Below are 23111 nucleotides of genomic sequence, written 5' to 3'. Positions count from 1 at the left end.
AACAACAAAAAGCCAGCCATGGTGTTGTACTCCTGTAATCCCAGAACTCAGGAGGCTGAAACAGGAAGATAGTGACTTCCAGGCCAGCCTGGACTATAGAAAGACTAAATAAATAAGCAAACAAGAAAAAGACATCATTTTCCTGGATTATTACCTTCTTCCTCCTCTTTCCAACAGCTAAGCCAGGAGAGGCTTCTCCAGACCCATAGAATGGCTTCTCTCACTTTAGTTCTCTTCTTACCTTTCCTTCTGTCCTAGAATCTTCCCTTAGCATCCTGCAGCTCCTTCCCTCAACATAACCACCATAGAGACAGATGTGTGTGAGCCTTGGAAAAGTCGTTTTCTACTACTACCTATTTTGGGTTTGAGTCCCACATTGGTGATGGATTTAAGAAGGTCAAGTATGAGGTCACAGTCATTTCAGGGCCTAGAGGAGAAGAGAACAATGGTTCTGGTGGGGATGCACTGAAAGAAGCAGACTTTATATGTTGTCCTTTTCCTTAGAGTAGAGAATGTTTCTCCCTCCCTGTCCCTCTCCCTCCTCCCTCTCTCTCTGTGTCTCTCTGTGTCTCTCTCTGTCACTGTCTCTGTCTGTCTTTGTCTCTCTATCTCTGTCTGTCTGTCTGTCTGTCTGTCTGGCTGGCTGGCTGGCTCTCTCTCTCTCTCTCTCTCTCTCTCTCTCTCTCTCTCTCTCTCTCTCTCTCTGCTTCAACGTCCATTTGGCCCGCTCTGCTGCCTCAAGTCTTTACTTCTGGTAGCTCCAGCTCAGAGCAAGCCCGGGGACCCATTGAGCATCTCCCTGCAACTCCCTCTTGGAAGTGGGGCGGGGTGGAGTGGATGGAAGAGGGGCTGAAATTGGGGGTATAAGGGCATGAGACCGTGCATTTGAACTCTCTGGTGACCCATATCATTCACTCCAACTTCATGATCGGCGTTACCCCAGAGATCTGGGGAGCTGGGTCTGAGCCTGGGGTCGCCTCTGTCACTGTTCCTTTAAGGAGCGGCTGTTTAGCATTCCTGCCGCTGCCGCTGCCGCTGCCTGATTCTTTACGCTGATTGGCTGGAATCAACTGAGAAGGGAGCCGGGGAGAGATGCTCTTGACTCCACTCAGATTCATCCTGAGGACCAGAGCAGAAGCGGTCCTCGCTGCATCCAGCCACTGCCTGGGCTCCCACTTCTTCTTTGCCACTGGGCCTCGGCCCAGGAGCCACGACGGGCGACACGGAGCCGCCAGTGCTGGAGGGGGAGCCATGGGTGCGGGGCAGCGTGGGGGCAGAAGCCCCAGGACGCCCGCCCGGACCCAGGCCCCGCTCCGCCCGGGCGCCCCCACGGGTGCCCCCCCCTTCCTGGTCAGAGCAGTGTGAGTGTGCCCGAGAGCCTGGCGGCGGTGGCGGTGTCGGCGTCGGCGTGGAAACTGGCGTGGGCTGGGGGGTCCGAGCCGCGGGGGGCAGTGCCATGCACAAGCACCAGCACTGCTGTAAGTGCCCTGAGTGCTATGAGGTGACCCGCCTGGCCGCCCTGCGGCGTCTTGAGCCTCCTGGCTATGGAGACTGGCAGGTGCCCGACCCCTACGGGCCAGCTGGGGGCAATGGAGCCAGCTCCAGTTATGGGGGCTATAGCTCTCAGACCCTGCCTTCACAAGCAGGAGCCACCCCCACCCCTCGCACCAAGGCCAAGCTCATCCCCACTGGTCGAGATGTGGGGCCAGTGCCTCCAAAGCCAGTCCCAGGCAAGAGCACCCCCAAACTCAACGGCAGTGGCCCCAGCTGGTGGCCTGAGTGCACCTGTACCAACCGGGACTGGTATGAGCAGGTATGGACTAGCGGACGGTGTGGGGGGGGGGGGTGGGAGGGCAACCCAGGAGGGCTGGAGAGTGGGGGGCCTAGAGGCCTGGGGTGCAGAGGGGTTGCTCGAGTTCCAAGCTTGTGGACCCTAAGCTCTAGCACTGCAGCTGGGCAGAGACATGGCTAGAAATGTGTGGCTCCCTGTGTGTCTGTTTAGGTGTGTGTGTGTGTGTGTGTGTGTCTATTTAGAGGAGATTGGAAAGAGCTATATGTATCTCAGGGGGTGAAGGTATGGCGAAGGGGCACATTTTCTTGCTTGGGGGAATTGGGTTTCTTTCAGTGGGGTGGGGGCAGGGGGAGGTTGGCAGTGTCTCTATGTCTGGCAGGGGGCGGGAGGTTCTGCGGGGGTTGTGTGTGGTGTGTGTCTCCACAGGAGGGGAGGAGGGGGCATGGTGCTCTGCATAGGGGGGGCATGTGTGTGTGTGTGTGTGTGTGTGTGTGTGTGTGTGCTAGAGTGTGTGAAGGGAGGCAGGAGAGCTCCTGTGAATCTATGTAGAGGAGTCCATGTGCCCGCTTGCTGAGCTTCATCCCTCGATGCCATGAGCCCTTCTTAGTCCCAGTCCCTTTGTGTGTGAATATGCACATGGACATGTGTGGCTGTCTCTCTGAATCATGGAGGTGTCCCGTGTAGATGAGGCTGAAAGGATAGCTGGATTTGCTTGGATGTATATGGCTGCATATATATATATATATATATATATATGCATATATATATATATATATGTATGTGTGTGTGCAAGTGTCTGCAAGAGTGTGCATGCGTGTGCCTCTGTGTGGTGGTGGTGGTGGTGTGTGTGTGTGTGTGTGTTGTCTCTTGTGAGAGGCGATTGACAGGCAAGGGAGGGGAGGGAGAGGAGGCTAGAGACACGTCCCAAGGAAAGCTGAGAGGCTGCTGAGAAGGATGGACTCTTTTGTCCAAGCAGCTCTGAAGTGTGTATGTTAAGGGGGGGGGGCAGGAATGAATGCTTCCTTGCTCCAGAGCAGGCATGGTGCCTGGAACTAGCCAAGGGGCAGCTGCCCTGGTGCAGGAGCTAGCCCCAGTGGGGCAGGTCCCCTTTAGCTACCCCCAGATAGGAGCAAGCTTAGCCTCCCTGGACCTGACTTGGCACAGCTTGGGAACCCCTGGGTGCTGGGCACAACTCTGGCTTCCACTCCCAGCCTAAACTGCCAGCTTAGAAAATGGAAGGAGCATCTGTGGGAGAAGCAGCAAAATGGAGGCTGGGCCGGCAGAGCCAGGTCCCTGGCTCACATTGCGGAGGGCCTGTCTGGTTATTTTGCTCTGCAGCCCCCTGTGTGGGTTGAGAGGAGGAAGAAGCTTTGCTGTCGAGGGCAGGTGCTGACTGCCCCAAGCTGGTGACCATACTGGTCGCCTCTGTCCTCCTCAGGGGATAGGGTGTATTCTTGCTCAGAAGCAAAGGTGGGGACTTCGTGGGGAGGAGCATCCTCTGTTCTGGCCTTCTGTCTGTCCTCGCTTACCGCTTCCTTGTCCCTTGCCTTGGCTCCTTGCCCTCTCCAGTGAATCCTTCCCTATCATTTGCCCTCTTTCTCTCTTTCGATCCTCCCTTTGCAAGCAACCCCTAATCCCTGTCCTACCCAGCTGGAAGATGAGTGCCAATCATAGGGTCGAGCCAATTGGCTAGGTTTTTTTTCTTTTTTGCTAGGAATAATCCCTGGATGGCTTCTGGCCCTCTGAGCAAGATGTCTGAGTGGGGATGGGATAGGGATTGGAGAGTGGACCACTAGAGCTGGGAGCCACTGGGTACCACTTGAAATGTGCTTGAAGCATGGCTTGTCACATGTGGGCACACATGGCACACCAGATGCATAAGAGAGCTGCATGGATTGCCTTTATCCGGTGTCTGCTGCATGGCATTTCGGGCAGCTGTGTTGGTGTGGGGGTTTCTGAACAGTCATAGATTTTTCCTGCTGGGATGAGGGACCAGGACAAGACTGCAGCTAGCTAGAGTCTTTCCACTGACTCCCAGGCTATACAGCATGAAGTCCTGGAGGTCAGACCCAGAAATGGGTCTGACTAGCATGACTCCACCCCTCTCCATGTCTTCTCTACGCTTCTCAAAGCTAAAAGTGTATGGGGTGGGGTAGAAAGGGGGAAGGAGAGTAGGACATGTGAAACAGCTCCCATCCTGGATTTCCAGCTCTCCTCTTCTGGGCCAAGGGGTCAGGAAAAGGACAGCACTGCCAGAAAAAGATTAGGGACCATGCCAGGATACCTGGGGTGAGAGGCAAGAGCTCCTCCATTCTTAGAGATTTGTGAAATCATGGAGTAGATCTGAACAGAATCAGATTTCCTCTTGGAAAAAAAAAAGGCCACAAGTGTGTCCTGCCTTGAAAGCCACCTCTATGGTTTGATCAAACCAATCTTGGGTTTCTGACCCCTTTCCTCCCTCTCCTTCCATGGCTACTGTGGGTTGAATACCATGGGCTTTGCTGCTAATTCAGCATCCATGGGCCATTTATTTCTCCCCCATAGGGAATTGTGTCTACCCTGTTCCTAACCTTCCCCTGGATTGGCTTTAGATTCCGAATCAGATCCTATCCCTGGCCCTTTCTCCTAGACACACAAAAGGTTCAGGATCTAACGTCCCTTGGTAGAAAATGAATTAGGTCTTTGACTCCTTCTATCCATTTGAAGAGTTGGGTCCTTGAAGCCACTTGAAGGCAGGATAGAATGAGGATTCCTAAGGTACTCTGAAGTACTCCTAAGGTATTCCTTTTCCTTTAAGATCTGCTGAGGGAAGAAGGAGTGGTCAAAGCATCAGTGTCCTTGAAGCTTGATTTAATCCAGAAAGAATCTGAGAAGCCATATTCTGGCCACACACAGCCCTCTGCCAGTAATTTCCAGTGTACTCAGGCACATTCCAAACTCACTGGGTCTCAGTGTCACTAGGTGTCCTATAAAATGGTTGGACAAGATGGTGTCTGCTGTCCTTCCAGCTGTGACATGGTAGGAGTCTAGGATTCCCATGGTGGGCAAAGCAAAGCTGTGGTTTGGAAGGGGAGGTTTCCTTGACCAGGTCTTTGGGTGCCCCCTATGAATGCTGGGTGTGGTGTGGTTTGCCCTCCATGCTCCATCTCTGCCATCCCCTTAGGCCAGCCCTGCACCCCTCCTAGTGAGCCCCGAGGCCCTGGAGCCCAGCCTTTCGGTGAGTGCACCACTGGCTGGCTCAGTTCCAGACAATTGATCTGGGCTAAATGAGCAGCTGGGTTTGGCCTGATATGGTTGGAAACAAGGGGAGGGGAGTGGACCTCTTGGAGTCAGCCTGTCCCCATCTTTGGCCTAGAGGTGCCCTGGGTGTGCTTGGAATCTTGGTGGGAGTGGGGAAGGGGGGCAGGCTGGCCAGAGGGCAAATGGTTGGAAGGAGGGACAGGAAGCACTGAGGAGAGTGCCTATGTTTTTCCCTAGGTGAATGGCAGCGATGGCATGTTCAAGTATGAGGAGATAGTACTCGAACGGGTGAGTGGGGAGGACAAAAGAGGGAAGGGAGGGCTGGATTCAGGAGTGTGGAGGCTCCTGAACAGCACATTCAAGCATCATGTGAGAGCCTCCATTGAGAGGATAGGGCAACAGAGGCCTTTGGAAGCCACAACACTGCATCAGTCAATCAACTCGCTAACAAATATTAATTGACCTTGCTTGCCAAGGCCCGGGGAATTGGGGAGAGGATGGATTTTCAAGGCCTCCTGATAAGAATGGTCAACAGGGGCTGGTAAACTGCCAGGTTTCTGATGAATGAGCTCCAGCACCCGGCTAATCTGCTCTGAGACATAGAGGGAGATGGTGGACCAGAACCCTCCTTTTGTCCTCAGAGTTAAACAACTGTGCCCTTTCACCTACCTTCTGCAGGGCAACTCTGGCCTGGGCTTCAGTATTGCAGGTGGCATTGACAACCCCCATGTCCCTGATGACCCTGGCATCTTTATTACCAAGATCATCCCTGGTGGAGCAGCTGCCATGGATGGGAGGCTGGGGTAAGATGATCTGGAAATAGGGCTGTGGGTGAAAGGGCAGGATGGAGATGAATGGAGAAAGGCCAGACTTGCAGGATGACCCTTCCTCTCCATTAGTCTGAGAGGAAGAGGGTGAGGAGAAAGAGGGAGGGGAAGACAGGGGAGAAAGACAGTAGGAGAAAGGATGGAAGGGGGTGGTAGCAGAGCGTCATGCCTCTTGGGCTTCCCCCACAGGGTGAATGACTGTGTGCTGCGGGTGAATGAGGTGGACGTGTCGGAGGTGGTACACAGCCGGGCTGTGGAGGCGCTGAAGGAGGCAGGGCCCGGTGGTGCGGTTGGTGGTTCGGAGGCGACAGCCCCCACCTGAGACCATCATGGAGGTCAATCTGCTCAAAGGGCCCAAAGGTGCGGCCCTCCAGGTTCCTCTAGCCACAGACTACCCCTCTCCCCCCCCCCCACAACCGCAGGTTCTGACTGGCCCCCATGAAGAATGGAAGGGATCTGCCTTACTCTTAGCATGACCACCCCCCTCACCCTCCAGTTACAGCTCACAGCTGTCTTTCTTGGCTTCAGGTCTACACCCTTATTAGCCAACCTAGTGCTGGGATTCCAGGGGAGGAGGGAGGTTGGTAGTAGGGAGGGAAGAAGTGTGACATCTGGAGGAGGGGAGTTGGCTTTGGAATGAATTGAACACTAACCTCCCCTTGTGTCCCTCTCCCACTTTCTGCTGGTGTCATTTAGGCCTGGGTTTCAGCATTGCTGGGGGCATTGGCAACCAGCACATCCCAGGAGACAACAGCATCTACATCACCAAGATCATTGAGGGGGGAGCTGCTCAGAAAGATGGACGCCTACAGATTGGGGACCGGCTGCTGGCGGTGAGACAGCCTTCACAGGGATGCCCAAATGGTAGTTGTGTGGGGGATAGGGTGGGGGAGTTCTGGTACCCTCATTCCACCTAAACCTCACTGAGGGAGTAGGTAATTAGGGAGTTTCAAGAATATCATGACCTGTATTTGCCCAGATACCATGGCCCAAGTTCTTTCCAAGGTAGGGATACCCTCACCTGCCCTTACCCCAACCTCCTGCCTGTCTTGTGTCTTTATGATACTATATTTGGACCTTTATTAGAACACTGTGGAATTTCACAGAAAGGGCATCATTCTTCAGGCTTCCCGGGAGTCTTCCTTTCTCCCAAATCCTACACAAAGCCTCTTCTTCTTTTAGGTGAACAACACCAATCTTCAGGATGTGAGACATGAGGAAGCTGTGGCCTCTCTGAAGAACACATCCGATATGGTCTATCTGAAGGTGGCCAAGCCAGGCAGCCTCCACCTCAACGACATGTATGCTCCTCCTGACTACGCCAGCAGTACGTACCTATCAGCCCTTGCCCCTCACCCAAAGCTCTGTTTCCTGGGTTTGGAAGGGGAAACTATCTATGTCCCTCATTAAGAGAGCAAGTGCAAAGAATAGTGTTCATAACTGAGTCTCAACTGTCAGGTCTCAGCTGTCCCTTGGAGCTCGATGTCCTTGGACAAGTCCTTTTAACCTGTTTGGTTTCCTCTTTGGCCCAGAGGACCTAATGATATATGTGCTGCCTTCCTCATAGGATCAAATGAGATCATGGATGAGAAAGCTCTTAGAAAACTGTATTAGGCTACAGAGATGTGAGGGATTATTATTAGTCACACCTCTAGTCATGCCTTTCTTTGTAGACTGCCTTGACTTCAGCTCTTTCTAAGAGTCACAGGAGTGATCCCAGGATTTAGAAAAGGGACTGCGGAGGAGGAGCCTTGGGTGGGTGGGTGGGGGGTGGATGGAGTGGGGAGGAGCGGCCTGAGGAATCAGCATCTCTTGGTCGTTTTTGCACATGAAGTGGGATGTGAGTTGAAAAGTCATTGAAAAGAAGGGAGTGGGATAAATACTTGCATGGAAGGGGGTAATTGCTTGGAACATATCTGAACTTTTGTCTCCCTTTCTTGATCCCAGCTTTTACTGCCTTGGCTGACAACCACATAAGCCATAATTCCAGCCTGGGTTATCTTGGGGCAGTGGAGAGCAAGGTCAGCTACCCTGCTCCCCCTCAGGTTCCCCCGACCCGCTACTCTCCTATCCCCAGGCACATGCTGGTGGAGGAGGACTTCACCAGGTAAGTTCCTCAGCTCTTTCGACCCACCCAGGAGGGCGGGGGCGGGGAGAAGGAGAAGAATCTGTTTCAGGCTGGCGACAGACTTCCTTTAAGTATGACAAAGAAGAGAAACTAGGCCTTCATCACTCCCTGCTGGGAGGTCTGGGGGCTGGATGTCTGCCCTTTCGGGCTCCAGAACGCAGAGATGGCTGCAAGGACAATTTCCACCATCAGGGGGAGTGCCAAGCGAGTGGCCTAGATCCAAAAGTGGGGTTGGGTTTAGGGTGGGGGGTATGAAGAGGTGGAAGGGCCCCAGGCTTTCCTGCCCTGAGACACTTTGCAGCCCCCTGTGCTACAAACCATTCTGAATAACTGAAAAGCCATGTAGCCGATGGGATTGGTGGGACTCTGAGAGACTGGCCCTCAGGGGTGCCGCGCAGGGACCTGCCCCGCCCTACCGTGGCGGCGGCGGCGGCGGCGGCAGCTGCAGGCCTGGCGGTGGAACTGGTCGGGCCGGCCAGGATTCCCAGGGACAGGTTTGCGGGGTGGGGCCTGAGAGGCTGTTGGGCCGGCTGCGGTGGAGCCAGAAGGGTAGGCTGTTGGGGGACAACCAGAGGAGCCATGGAGAGGACCCAAAAGTTCTCAGGTTCTGGCTTGGCCCTGGGCTTGGGCTCAGCCTCGGCTTCTGCTTGGAGAAGGGCTTCGCAGAGGTGGGCCTGGCCGCTCATCTCCCTTCGGCATGGAGGGGATGCCAGGTAGGGAGACTTTATCCTGAAACTGGGAGGGAGAGAGGAGTCGGCTTGGCACTTGGGGCTCTTCTAAGGAAAAATATCTAGAACCAGTGAAGGTGGGCCTGTAGATTGTGCTGGGAATGAGTTTGTGTATATGGGCAGGTATTTCCTCTTATCTTGATGACACTTTGACCATTTAAAGACGGGCTCCTTGAGTGCAGTTGTTAGCTTTAGCCAGATTTTTTATGGCCTTGTCTCTTCTCTTCAGTTAGCCTCTAAACACCTTTTGGGGATCTGGGATTTCTTTATCTCAGTCCCCCACATGTGTAGCACATGTATACCACATGTTTAGTCTCCCACTCTGCTACACAGTGATAACTGCTGACCAAATCCTGTATGTTGTTGGGAGAAGGTAGGAGGAACAGAGTTGGTGGGTGAAATTTTGAGACTGTAGAGGCACAGGGATAAATTTATACACACATCTTGTGGATGGTGAGTACCATCAATCCAGAGCAATTCACTGCCCATAACTAGCTCACAGGCCCCATCTCACTGGTTGATAGACAGCAGACTCTGGGGAAGAGGAGATCCATTGAGGGGACTCTGAGATTTGGATTCTAGGGTTCAGTGTAAGGGTTTGTTGACTCAAAAGCATCATGAATTGTCCATTGGGAAGTTGATTCCAAGAATTTCGGAAGGAGGAGAAAAGAGGAACCGAAACTTGGCACCTGATACAAAACAGCAACCAAGCAGGTTTCAAGAAAGGAAGGGAGGAACAGGGTATCATACACAGGAACCAAACTCTGACTTTTACAGTGAGTATGGGTGTTGTTCCAGGCTGACCCTCACAGTAACAATACTTCCTTGTCGCTTTCATATTGTCAATCCTTTCCCACCAGAGAGCCCCGCAAGATCATCCTGCACAAAGGCTCCACAGGCCTGGGCTTCAACATTGTAGGAGGAGAGGATGGAGAAGGCATTTTTGTCTCCTTCATCCTGGCAGGAGGCCCAGCCGACCTGAGTGGGGAGCTGCGCAGGGGAGACCGGATCTTATCGGTGAGACAAAGTTGAGGTGGGAGGATGGGAGGTGTGCCAGTCTAAAATGGAGGAGGGGAATCCTTGCTTCTTCCAAGGAAGGCTTCTTCAGATAAGAGGAGGGCCAAGGACTGGAGAACTTTTAAATTGTCTTCATAGAAATCCTTGAGGAAGAAATAGCCTTTAGATCCTAACCCCGCTTGGCATTTGACTTCCACGATGATAATTATTACACTAGGATATTTTGCCAAATCCTTCAGATCTGATTTTGGCAGAGCAAGTATGGGCTTTGGGGTAACATATTTAAATAGGCTGAGAGATGGGCTATCAGTGTCTTCTAACTGCTATGACAGAGGACTCTTTCTAGCCTTTGCGGTGGCTCATAGTTACTCTCTTTGGGCAGGTGAATGGAGTGAACCTGAGGAATGCAACACATGAGCAGGCGGCTGCTGCTCTAAAACGAGCTGGCCAGTCAGTCACCATTGTGGCCCAGTACAGACCAGAAGGTAGGATAAGGGAAGGTGGGAAGAAATGATGTGGGGGAAATTACAACTCATAATAAATATTGTCTCTTTCTACCACATGTAACAAAGCCACTTGGCTAGGTCTCTGCTACCCTAGTGCAGTAACCTCTCTTTTTCCATCTCTGGACAAGGGTTAATTGATTTGGTTGGTTTGGGAGCATTAATCAAAGTTGTGCTCAGAGTCGGCTAGGGGCTGCAGTGCTGCACGAAACCAGTAGTGGGCAGCAGTTTACGGGAAGAAGCACTGAGATTAGGGTGGTTGGAAAAGGGGAGGGGAGGCGAAGGGCTCAGAAGCAAATATCGGGGAATTGTGTGGTATGGAATGGGAGAACAGCTCTTAGTTGGACTTCAAGGGTGGATAAAATCCACCCTAAAAGATTTCTTTCCACACATCTAAACGACTAAGAGACCCTTATCCGTGATGAAAAAGCGACACTATGTTTTTTGGTGTAAGGGATCTAAAGTGGACCTCCCCCCCCCCCCCCAAGTAGGGGGACTTTCTTTGTACTCTGAGAAAGCAGCACCAGGCTGGGAAGAGCAGGAGGGGCCAGTCATGCAAATGAACACATCTGATTGGCTGGGGCAGCCAAGACCCAGGTGTCGAGGTGAGCTGCGGGAAGGCGCGCCCTAGCCTGCCGGCCGGCGGGATAACTATTGGCCGGTCAAACGCAGCCCTCCAACCGTACGCCCCGCCCTCTGACCCAGGCGGAGGGCGGCGGGGTGCCCCTCCCCTCCCCCCCCTCGGGCCTCAGGCGTCTCCTCCTCCTCCTCCTCTCACCCTCCCCCTCTTCTCCCTCCTCCACTCCTCCCGCGCTCCCCGCTTTGTGTCCGTGGTCTCCCGCGCTGGCCGGAGGAGCTGGCTGGAGCTGGCACTTCCTCAGCACTAGACCTGGACTCCGACCCGGCGCCAGGTGAGGTGGGACGGACGGGGGTCAGGCCCCTTTACAGTCCCCCCTAGCCTCTCTACAGTTCTGTTCTCAGCCTTTTTTCCAACACTTTGTTCCCCACTCTGCGCTCTCCACCAGTACCTTCGCAGTGTACTCCCGGCCCCCTTTCCGAGTTCCTCCTGAGGGTTCCCTCCGGTCCTGAGCTGAGCAATGGGGGAAGGGAGGGTGGTTTCCACTGGGGCCTCTCTGGCTTTCAACTTCTTTGCCATCACCTCCCCTCACCCAGTCTGTGCCCCTTTCGTGCTCCAGAGCTCCAGTCGTGCCAGCAGCCTCCTTCCTGCCGGCAGCCGCCTTCCTGCCAGCTGCTGCACCCCACCAGCGCCCTGGTTCCTTTCGTCAGAGGAATGTTCGAAGTCTTCCCATTCCCCCCCCCCCCCCCCACGCATTTCTCCACCCAACCTTGGGGAACAATCGCAGTTGGCTTGAGAGTCTCGTGTCCTCCTCCTCTTTGTTCCGAAGGGTTTAATTCCCTGCCCAACTTCTTTTGCCTCCCCTCCCTTGGTAAGCCTGGCCTTTGTCCCCTAGGGCTGCGGCGCCTGGGTTCCTTGAACGCTTAGGCCTGAGGGCCAGTTCCTGAACTGGAGGAAGGGACTGTTACTGGCAGGTGTTTAGTTCGATCAGGAGAAGGGACAGGCTGGGATCCCAGTGACCAAGCACCCACATTTTTCCTTTGCGCCCCTCCTCCTGAGCTCGAATCCACGGAGAAAGGGCCTGCCACCTTTTTTTGCATGAGGTTTCTCCGATGGGGACTGGATTCAGGGAGGTAACTTTATCAGGAGAGCCTATGGCTCTGAGCTAGTGGGAAACAGGGATGCAAATGCATCCTTGGAGTCATTTCTGTCCACATTTAGCCTTCTGTCTCCTGGCAAAGAATGCACCCTAGGGTTATTGTCTTTATGATGTATATGAGTGTGGTTTGGTCTCAGGACAGGTCTTTGGACTTCTTATTAGCAACTAACTAGTTTTTATCCATTTCGTGCCTACAACTTAGTAGTGCAGGTTCTGCAAAGGAAATACTGTTTTGCGTGTGTGTGTGTGTAAGAGAAATTGATGTTTCTTTCAGTTTTATTCCGTGTTCTTGGACACAAATGGAAACAATACTGGGAGTCGGTCTGGTGGTGGTATGTTGGAAACTGGTGACTACATATTTCTGTGACTTTTGTTGGGGGAATGCAACTGATTTGTATAAAAAATTGCAAGTTGACTCAGATCCAGAGATTCTTGCAGTTTTCATTGCTCTCTGAGCATTTCTAGAGTTTATAATGTAGGTTGAGGTGCTGTCTTGCGTCAGGTCTTTCTAACACTTGCTTCACAAAGCCTTTCTTCGCTCGGGCTTTAGTTGAATGGCTTCTAAGGCAATCTTAGAAAGGCTGTTGTCTTAGTGGTTTTTTTTTTCTTTTGCTTTACTAAATCCAGCAGGACCCCAACATACAAAAGCTTTGCTTTGTTTTGTTTCGTTTGAAAGAGGACGCTTAGAATCTGCTTAGAAACTACCAAGCATTCTCCACTCAAGATGTTCTTTAAGTATATTTTTTTAAAATAAAGACTCCATATTGATCATTTTGTAAATAAATATACTTCTTTGGGAGATTGCATCAGAGCGGATATTTACAAAATGATTAATCCTAATATATGTCTGTTGGCAAAAATGACAGAGACTTTGTATGTTATCTGGCAAGTAAGTGTTCATTATTTAGAATTTTCCCCATAGACAGTAAGAGCTGGAAAAGAGCACTAGAACAACCACAGGAGAGCCAGAATGTGATTTCACTAAGGTCATGAAGGCAAGGTGCCCAGGGTCAGCAGTCCATTTAATCCTGAGGTACATCAGTTGGCATACATTATAGCTGTAATAGAGAGACTTAAGACCTAGGCCAGAGTGGAAGAAAAACAGAAAAAGCATTGGAAAAATAAAAGAAGAAAGATTAGGAAAGGAATGTGGGAAAGAAAGATATATAAAGAAGGGAAGGGACTATGTAGACGCACTGCTGCTGAACTAGTGCAGCCTTTAGCATGAAAGCTTAAAAATAGCTTTGACTAATTATAACAATCACACTAAGAACATTTTTATGTCTTTATAAATGTCTTTAATGAGATATAAGTCAGATAGCATCCAATTCCCCTATTTAGGTCCACAGTTCAATGACTGAGAGCATGCCTCTATTGCCACAGAAAATTCAGAACATTGTCATGACCTTTCTCCTTTTCATGTATAAAAGAGGGCAAACATTGGAAAGGTGGTAGGTTTAGGAGATAGTTTCTTCCTAACGTATTTCCCCTGGACACTTGGGGCTAGATGGCAACTTGGGAATGCTCAAACCTTTAGGTTCTTTTATATACATGGCTTATTTAATGTGGATTAAAATATAATGAAGCATAGACTATGCCTTTCTGTGGGCTTTGTATCATGCCTAGTATGGGTGCTTTACAAGTGTTTTTATGATGAAGCTTTGGAAAATATTAAAATATGAATTGAAGTGTCAAATGACAAAGGTACCACAGTGAGAGATGCTGTTTTAATAGTTTCACTCCTGATTGCTGTGGACACAGCAATCTTACCTATTTGCTAAAAATAGCATTATGTTCTTGGGCATATATAATCCTGTTTAAAATTCAGATAGAAAAATTTAAACAACTGGCTCTTGAAAAGTCTCTGTTCCACACTATTCTGAAATAAACAATATTTTTGTGTGATTTGTGGAATTGCTCCAGTAAGGGAAAGATGGGCTTGCTATTAGGACATTTTGCAAATGTCCCCATTTTATAAATGAGGAAAATGAAGGTCTGAAAAGTTGAATCACTTGTTCAGGGTCAAACAGCAAGTAAGGGGCAGGATCCACATTTGAGGGCAGATTATTATTATTTTTTGTCGGTCATGGGGCTTGAACCCTGGGCCTGGGCGCTGCCCCTCAGCTCTTCAGCTCAAGGCGAGCGCTCTACCACTTGAGCCACAGCACCACTTCCGGTTTTGAGTGGTTTATCGGAGATAAGAGTCTCACAGACTTTGCTGCCCCAGCTGGCTTTGAACCAACTTCCTTAGATCTCAGCCTCTTGAGTAGCTAGGATAAAGGCGTGAGCCACCAGCGCCCAGCTTGAGGGCAGATTTTATGTGAACTTTGGATCCAGGTTTTTTGTTTGGTTGGTTGGTTTTTTTGCCACTAGTCTACACTGCGGTTAGCAGCTGTAAGCCCCCTTTTCCTACCCAGATACATCTGAAATCAGCAAAGATACCACCCCCAAATCTCAGCATTTTTTGTCCGGATGGCCACAAACTGCTGCTCCAAAAGAAGTGGGAGCAAGGCATGGTAACTGTTAGAAGCCCAAGAGAGAATTTCATTTTAGTTTTTATTTTTCGTGCTGGGCACTATCCCTTAGCTTTTCTGTCCAAGGCTAGCACTCCCACTTGAACCACAGCTTCACTTCTGATTTTTGGTGGCTAATTGGAGATAAGAGTCTTAGGGACATTCCTGCCTGGCCTAGGTTTGAACAGGTGTAAGCCATAGGTGTCAGGCCCAAGGGAGCCTTTCTCCTGTAGAAGGAGGTGCCTTTACTACAGAGAGTGATACTGTAAGTGTGTAGGATTCCCCGGAGGAGCCAAAAGGTGGGAGCAAGTTTGCTTGACTTAATAGCAAATGTATGCATACCTAAGAATATTAATGTAGTAAGTAGGCATTTCTCATTTCTTCAACAGAAATGGAGTTGTATTTTTTTTTCTTTTGTTGCAGTGCTGGGGATGGAACACAGAGCCTCCTCCATGCAAGGGCTTTACCACTGAGTTCCACCCTGAGGCTTGTCAATTCATTTTTTTTATGACCTTAACAGTTCATTCATAAGGTTATACACGCCTGTGGGTTTTAGAATGTTCACAGTGTACAATTGATTTTTAAATTTTTCCAAATTGATTTTTAAAATTTTACTATCACTTTATCACCCTGAAACTTCCCCATTCCCTTCAGTCCTAGATAGCCAGCCACAAATCTCCTTTCTGACATTATGGATTTATATTATGAATATTTCATATAAATAGAATCATATAGTATGTGTTCTTTTGGGGCTGACTTTCACTTAGCATGAGATTGTTACCATTCACCATAAAAATCAATAATAATATATCAACAATTCACTTTTATGGCTGAATAATATTCCATTATATGCACATATCATATTTCGTCAATTGAAAGACATTGAGTTGTTTCCACTTTGGGACTATTATTAATAATGCTTTATGAATATCAGGGTACAAGTTTTTTTATTAGTGTGTGTGCGCGCATGCGCGCGCACGTGTGTGTTTGTGTGTGTGTGTGTGTGTGTGTGTGTGTATGTGTGTGTGTGTTGGTGCTGTGGCTTGAACTCAGGTCCTGGGCGCTGTCCCTGAGGTTTTGTGTTCTACCACTTGAGTCACAGTTCCATGTCCAGCTTTTTAGTGATTAATTGGAGATAAGATTCTCACTGAACTATCCTGTGAACCTTGATCCTTAGATCTCAGCCTCCTGAGGAGCTAGGATTATAGGTATGAGTCACTAGTACGTATGTTAGTTTTTTGTTTTGTTTTGTTTTTTGTCGGTCGTGGGGCTTGAACTCTGGGCCTGGGCGCTGTCTTTCAGCTCTTCAGCTCAAGGCTAGTGCTCTACCACTTAATCCACAGCACCACTTCCTTTTCTGAGTTGTTTATTGGACATAAGAGTCTCATGGACTTTTCCTACCTGGGCTGGCTTTGAACCACAATCCTCAGATCTCAGCCTCCTGAGTAGCTAGGATTACAGACGTGAGCCAATGGTGCCGGGCATGTTAGTTTTTGTAATGATATTTCTACACATGTATCCATTCTGTCATGATTAACCTCTTCACCCCCTTTATCATTCTCTTCTATCCCACTCCCTTTTCTTAAAACAACTGCAATAGGTTTCATTGTTCTATTTTCATACATGCAAAATAAACTGCTTTGAGTGTATTCATCCTCTTCCTGCATCTTCCCCCCACCCCATTCCTAGCCTGTTTTACTTTCCTGTCATTCATTTAGTATATAAGTTTTTGCATGGACATATGCTTACATTTTTCTTGAATACAACATTCCTTCAGGTAAACTTGCTGGGTCATATGGCTACACCATGTTTAACCTGGCCAGGCTGCTTTCCACAAGGTCTGTGCCATTGCATATTTCCATCAGCAGTGAGTGAACACTCCACTTTCCACATCCTCCTCAGCACTTGTTAGTGTCAGTCTTTTTTATTCCAGCCACCCTGGTAGGTGTAAATACTTCACTATGGTTTTGCATTTCTTCATGGCTACTAATGAGCGGGGATGGGGAAGTTTCAGGGTGATAAAGCGATAGTAAAATTTTAAAAATCAATTTACTTATTGTTCATAGTTCAGTTTTGCTCTTTTGGTCCTCTAATTTGTGTCTCACTTATTTCCAAATTGACTCCAGAGCTGAGCAAGCCAACTATATTATTCTTCAAATGATTAGAAGGACCAAGAGAAGAACCATCTCTCCTATATCTGTGTTGCTTGAGGGTTTTAGGGCTTGAGTGTAGTTTTAACTAGAAATGATAGGACCCACCTTTTCCCCTGGAACCAGCTTATTGAGATTTAATTCATATACCATATAACAAATGCACCCATTTAAAATGTACATCTCAGCGGCTTTTAGAATTTCCGGTTAACTGTCACCACAATCGATTTTAAAACATTTTTTGTCAGCCCAAAAGGAAGCATTGTCCCCATTAGCAGTCACTTCACATTTCACTCCACTCCTCCCTCCCTTAGCCCTAGGCTACTAATCTACTTTCTGTTTCCCTAAAGTTGCCTCTTCTGGCTAATTCATATAAATGAAATATTTGTGGCCCTTTGTGCCTGGCTTCTTTCCCTTAAGTGTAATGTTTTCCAGGTTCATCCATGTTGTAGCATATCCCCTTATTTTCATTTGGGGTTGTACCATTTTTGTATATGCATTCTTGTGCTGATGGACATATGGGTCATTTCCACCTTTTCCCTACTGTGAATCCCTCTGCTGTGAAGGCTTGTAGACAACTTCCTGTGTAAATACGTTCATTCAGTTCTCTTGAGTTCCCATCTAGGTGCAGAATTGCCCAGTCATAATGTAACAACAGATAAAATTTTTCCCAAGTGGCTCCACCCTGTCAGGCTCACCTTGTTTTATAAACTGAGCTTAATTCTTTACAGATTTGTCCTCTGCAGCTTCAAGTGTATGTTGTCTTGGGCTTTTCTCTATCAGAGTGTAACTCAAGGACATTGTAGTTAGATTTGGCACAATATTCTGAACTTAGTTAGACAGATGTTTTCATGCCCTGGCAGGCAGTTCAAGTCAAAGTCCTAGGAGTTTTGGTATCTGTAAAATATCCATTTCTCTATTCTGATGGGGCAGAATAAAAAGAATAATATATAGTAATGAGAATGAATTCTTTTTTATGTAATTATAGCTTTTTAGGGTTTCCTTCTAATTTAATGTATTGCTTGTTGAATGTTGCTTTGTTTAAAGGTTTACCCTTATATTCGACAATAGGATAATTATTTTGTTGTTTTAAATAGAGGACTAGTAGAAGTAGAGTTATTTGGGTCTACCAGTGTCACTGAAATTAAAAAAAATATATTGTTTGTTCTTCGTTTGTATAAGCATATATCTTAGATATCTACATAGATATCTATATCTATATATAGATAGAGATATTTGTCAGAGAAGCCAAGGCCTTGGGTTCAATTTCTGAATTTAAGTAGATGAATGACCCTACCTTAGTTAGTCTACTTCTTAGGGGCTCAGTTTTCTGACCTGTAAAATTAAGGGGCTATGCAGAATGATCATTGATGTGGTTTTCTACCTGAACTCATGTATTAGGTAAGTAGAAATGAGTTATGAATTTAGTTTACTAATTTCTTTCTTTTTTTTTTTTTGGTTGGTTGTGGATCTTGAACTCTGGGCCTGGGCGTTGTCCTTGAGCTCTTCAGCTCAAGGCAAGCACTCTACCACTTGCGCCACAGAGTCATTTCCAGCTTTTTTCTGTGTATGTGGTGCTGAGGAATCAAACTCAGGGCCTCATGCATGCAAGGCAAGCACTCTACCACTGAGCAACCTTCCAGCCCCTACTAATTTCTTTTTTACCTAGACTCTTATTAAATCATTCAGTCTTGAGCTAATAGCAGTCTTGTTTTAATAAGGGTCTTGTCTTTCCCTCATCTTTCCTCTTGATATGGTCTTCTGTTTATTTTTCATTGAATTTAGATACCTTTTAAAGGCAAAGGCCCTAGGAGTTTTTTCAGTTTTTGTACTTGATGAAATTGAGTGATAAAAATTGATTAGACTAAAGGAAGAAAATTAGCATATTTATATAAATACATATTGTAGGCATCTGGATTTCCAAAATGAAAAACATTTTTGCAAGTCTAGGGTTATTAAATTCCAGACTGGATTATTGACAGTTTTTATGACCTTGCTTTCAAAAGGTCAAACAAGTCACCCACATAAAATTTTCTCAGTTGACAAGGTGGCTGGACTATGAAAGTATATCTGTGTTTCAATAAGGCATTGACAAGACTGCTTTGGTTCATTTTTGTGTAAAATGACTAGGTGATAATGGCCTTAATATATTTATGTGGATTCATCTAGAACTGGTTGAATGGATAGCACCAAAGTAACATAATGGGCCAAGAGCAGTGTGGAAAGAAGTTTCTAGTGCAAGTATACCATAACTTTGTCCTTGGGTCCACCTTGATGTGTCTTCTAATAGCCTCCCCATCTCAACTTGAATATTAATTGTCTCCTGGATGCAAAGTATTACAGACATACAAAATTGGAAAAAACAAAAATACAAGGTAGAAAATTTTCAAACCATCTGTAAAATGAACTAAAGAGATAAATATTATATGTATTTTTTCCAAACTTTTATATATCTTATATAATACATATCATATAATATATTATTATATATCATATATTATATATAGTCATATATAATATATATTATATGTATGATTATATATCATATAAATGTCTCTATTTTACTAATGGGTTAGTAGCCAGATGTGGTGGTACATGCATGTCCAGCCAACATTCCAGAGGCTGCTATAGTAAGACCTTGTCTCAATAAAGATGAGGTGATTGTACTGAAGAAGTTTCATATTTTTTTCCATTAACTTCACCTATGTAATGAATATTTTTCCAGATTGTATATGTTATTTGAAAAAATTGTTGCAATATTTAAATAGAATTTTATCCTATTGGTGGTTGTTGGCATTTTGGTTCTTTCAAGTATTTTGATTTTATATATCTTTGATGATATACTTGTACATGGATTTTTATGAATCTACCATTTCTTCAGGATAGAGTTCTTTAAGTGGAATTATTAGGTCAGAGGGTATGAGCATGTTTAAGGCTTTTGATGTATTTTTGTCGAACTGGCTTTCACATCTGCTAGGAGTGGAAAAGAATGATTATTTTTATTTTTGTAAATATTTTAATTGTTATTATAAAGGTGATATACAGAGGGGTTATGGTTACATAAGTCAGATAAAGAGTACATTTATTTTGGACAATCTCACCCCTTCCCTTGCTCCCTCCCAGGTTTTCCTTCCTATACCCACCCATAACTTGTATAGTTCATTTTCCACATAGTGTCTAGTGAGTACCACTGTTGCATTTGTTCACTCTTAAGATGTTTATTTTAAGATTCTCCACAGGGGCTGGGAATGTGGCTTAGTGGTAGAGTGCTTGCCTAGCATGCATAAAGCCCTGGGTTCAATTCCTCAGAATCACATAAACAGAAAAGGCTGGAAGTGGCACTGTGGCTCAAGTGGTAGAGTGCTAGCGTGAGCAAAAGAAGCTCAGGGACAGTGCATAGGTCCTGAGTTCAAGCCCCAGGACCACCAAAAAGGAAAAAAAGATTCTTAACAATATGGACTGTTTTTAAAGAAGACCTCTGAAAATTTGATAGGAAAATATTATTTATTTAGTTAGTTTTTTTTGAATAAAGATTTTGCTAATGTAGCCCAGGCTGGTCTTAAACTTGCTATCCTCTTGAGTACTTTGTTTATAGGTGTGCACTATCATGCCTAGTAGGCTTGCCTCTTCTCATTTATTTCCCTAATAGAGTGAGTTTATTCATTTTTACTGATATATAGAAGTTCCAATATACTTAGAATATTGATTCTTTGTAGATATATGTCAAAGACTTTTCCCAGGTTGTGGTTGCCTTTTGTTATTTATTTATTTTCAGTGATGAGTATTGAAGTCAGTGCCTTGAGTATGCTAGGTGTATAGCAATCAAACTATACAGCCAGTTTTTGCTTATATTTTATGTTTTTAATATATTCAGATCTTCCAGTGTTTCTGTTCTTTTTTTAGACCAAGGTCTTCAAATGTAGTACAGACTGGCCCTGAACTTACTAACTCTTTCCTCTATCTCCCAAATACTAGGATTACAGATATATCCTATAATGCCCATCTTTCTTTCAGTGTTTTATGTGTAGTTTTCCTCTTTCCATAGATTTAGAAGGGCCTTTTCTATCCTAAAAGCAGATTAAAAACTTACTTGTGTTTTATTTTAGTTAATGTTGTTGTTTTATATTTATGGAGTATATTTATGATGTAAAGTAGTATACTTACTTAATTTCTGCTCCAAATGTTAATGAATTATCTCAGTATCATTTATTAAATAATCCATCACAGCCTTGCTGTGCTGAAGAGCCACTTTTATTAAAAATAAAATTATTTTACACACACATGATTTGGATTTTAAGTTTCCTTATTTTATTTTTTTTTATTTTTTTTCAGGTAAGGGGTAGGTTTATTCAGTAGACTTGCTGGGACCAGGGAAGGGCCTGAGAAAGACCTGGGAAAAAGCTGGGAAAGAGACCTGGGAAAAAGCTGGGAAAGAGACCTGGGAAAAAGAGAGAGCTGGGAAAAGACAGAGCTGGGAAAGAGACCTGGGAAAGAGCAGGGAAAGAAAGAGAGCTGGGAAAGAGAGAGCTGGGAGAGAGAGAGAGCTGGGAAAAGAGAGACAGCTGGGAAAGAGACAGCTGGGAAAGATCTGGGAAAGAGAGCTGGGAAAGCTGAGAAAAAGAGAGAGCTGGAAAGAGAGAGAGCAGGGAAAGAGAGAGAGCCGGGAAAGAGAGCGGATTTTAAGTTTCTTATTTTGTTCTGTACTATCTTACTGTGAATCTATTACTAAAAGATGTCCACAGGTCTTTGACAACTAAACTAGAGGTATTTTTCTTAAGGTTGCATTTAATTAGTTCCTTCCACAGAAACTTGACCTAAAGGTGACTCAATTGCTACTCGCAATAAAGATTGTCAGAGTTTGTGATTCTGTGGGAGTAACTATTATGGGAAACATTTAAATCAAAACCCTCTTGTCTTGGTAAAACAGAAATTGGTTACAAAATTGCTCAAATTGGCAAGAGGTGTGTGTGTTTTTGTCACTATGTTCTATCATCATTGTTAAGTAGATTGTTTTGAAAAAGGATGCTCATCACTTAGCAAGAAACTGGTGTAATTCTGCCTTCATCTTTATGTTTTCTACATGAGGTATTTTGTTTGGGGGTGGGCTTGGCATATACTTTAGCTTAGGAGTTAAAGTCTAAAGGTTTCTTAATCTTACATTCAAAAATGCTGTATAAAATTCCTTTGAAATAGAGGAAAGCTTTTACCTTGATCTACTGGGTGAAATGGAGGCAGAAGCACCATTATTAGCATATTTTCTCTAAGCTTGACATGAAATCAAGGTACTTTCTTTTGTGTCAGTCCTGGGGTTATTTTTAAAATTTATTTATTTATTTATTTTGTCAAAGGATAGCACTCTACCACTTTAGCCACAGCTCAAGTGACTTTTTGGTAGTTAATTGGAGATAAGAGTCTCACAGACTTTCCTACCTGGGCTGGCTTCAAACCCCAATTCTCAGATTCTTAGCCTCCTGAGTAGCTGGGAATACAGGCATGAGTTACTGGTGCCTGATCGTCATTTCAGACAAGATGGCTGAATGTAACAAACTTATATACTACTTTATACATCAATTTGTCTAGCAGCTACCACTTCCTGCATCCTCACTATGGTTTTTGGGAGTCAGAACAATCAGTTGATAGGAATATGTTGGAGTTTTAATGGCATGCTGATCTAGTATGTCTTTTTTTTTTTTTATTTTATCCCCATTATCCTTCAGGGTGTTATCTAGAACCTTGGCTGTGTTGTATGAGTGTGTGTGACTGTGACTGAGGAAGTACGTTGTGACTACAGGGTTCAGAATAGTGGCAACCAGGTTTCTCTGTTCAGGGTTAGTCATAGGTCTTACCCATTGTTCTAAAAGTAGATACAAAATTATTTTTTAAGCAGTATTTGCCCATGTTGAAGCTTGTTTGCTACTTTTCTGCTTTCTCACATAGCTTGAATAATTTGTTTTTTTTTAATGTACTTATTGATTTGGCATTGCTTTGGGCCAGTCTACAATTATTTGCAGATAGTAGATTTTCCTCTTCTATGGTATGTTAAACAAATTAGACTAGTCCTAGGTTCAATTCCTTATGAAACTGGTTTGTTACAAAATCATGTCATGATTAGAAGGGACCTTACAAATTGTCTAATTTTAGACATGTTGAGTTCTTTAAGTAATAATTATGGTCTTCTGAATTATTTTTGTAGAGCTGTTGAGTTCTTTAAGTAATAATAATAGTCTTCTGAATTCTTTTTGTGGAGGTAAGTTTGTAATTCCAGGAACTGTTTTGCTATTTATTTTGCAATTCATATACACCATAGAATCAGGTACCTTGATGGACTTAATTTACTCTCAGTTCCAATCATTTCTTTTGAAGATAGAAGCCCACAGTGTTGGGATAACAGCCTGTAATTTAAACACATACAGAGGTTTTATCCTCTAAAGGTAACTATCAAAAACTAAAGCAATTCATACTCATCAAAATCTGTGC

General features: G+C 45.8%; 1 protein-coding gene across 1 annotated transcript in view; it reads left to right on the top strand.

Moving 5' to 3' along the window:
• Positions 1-1430: 1430 nt before the first annotated feature.
• The window catches only part of Dlg3 (discs large MAGUK scaffold protein 3), a 59932-nt gene continuing 38251 nt past the window's right edge, over positions 1431-23111 (top strand). The window contains 11 exon segments of the mRNA XM_042694892.1: positions 1431-1813; positions 4956-5009; positions 5270-5320; positions 5711-5835; positions 6049-6133; positions 6135-6219; positions 6556-6692; positions 7042-7186; positions 7807-7966; positions 9576-9732; positions 10115-10217. Coding sequence (XP_042550826.1) covers positions 1457-1813; positions 4956-5009; positions 5270-5320; positions 5711-5835; positions 6049-6133; positions 6135-6219; positions 6556-6692; positions 7042-7186; positions 7807-7966; positions 9576-9732; positions 10115-10217 — 1459 coding nt within the window. The 5' untranslated portion in view covers positions 1431-1456.

Source organism: Dipodomys spectabilis, unplaced genomic scaffold (genome assembly GCF_019054845.1).
Source record: "Dipodomys spectabilis isolate Male_0828 unplaced genomic scaffold, ASM1905484v1 ptg000176l, whole genome shotgun sequence".
NCBI classification, from domain to species: Eukaryota; Metazoa; Chordata; class Mammalia; order Rodentia; family Heteromyidae; genus Dipodomys; species Dipodomys spectabilis.
This window is presented reverse-complemented; position numbering and strand designations above follow the sequence as displayed.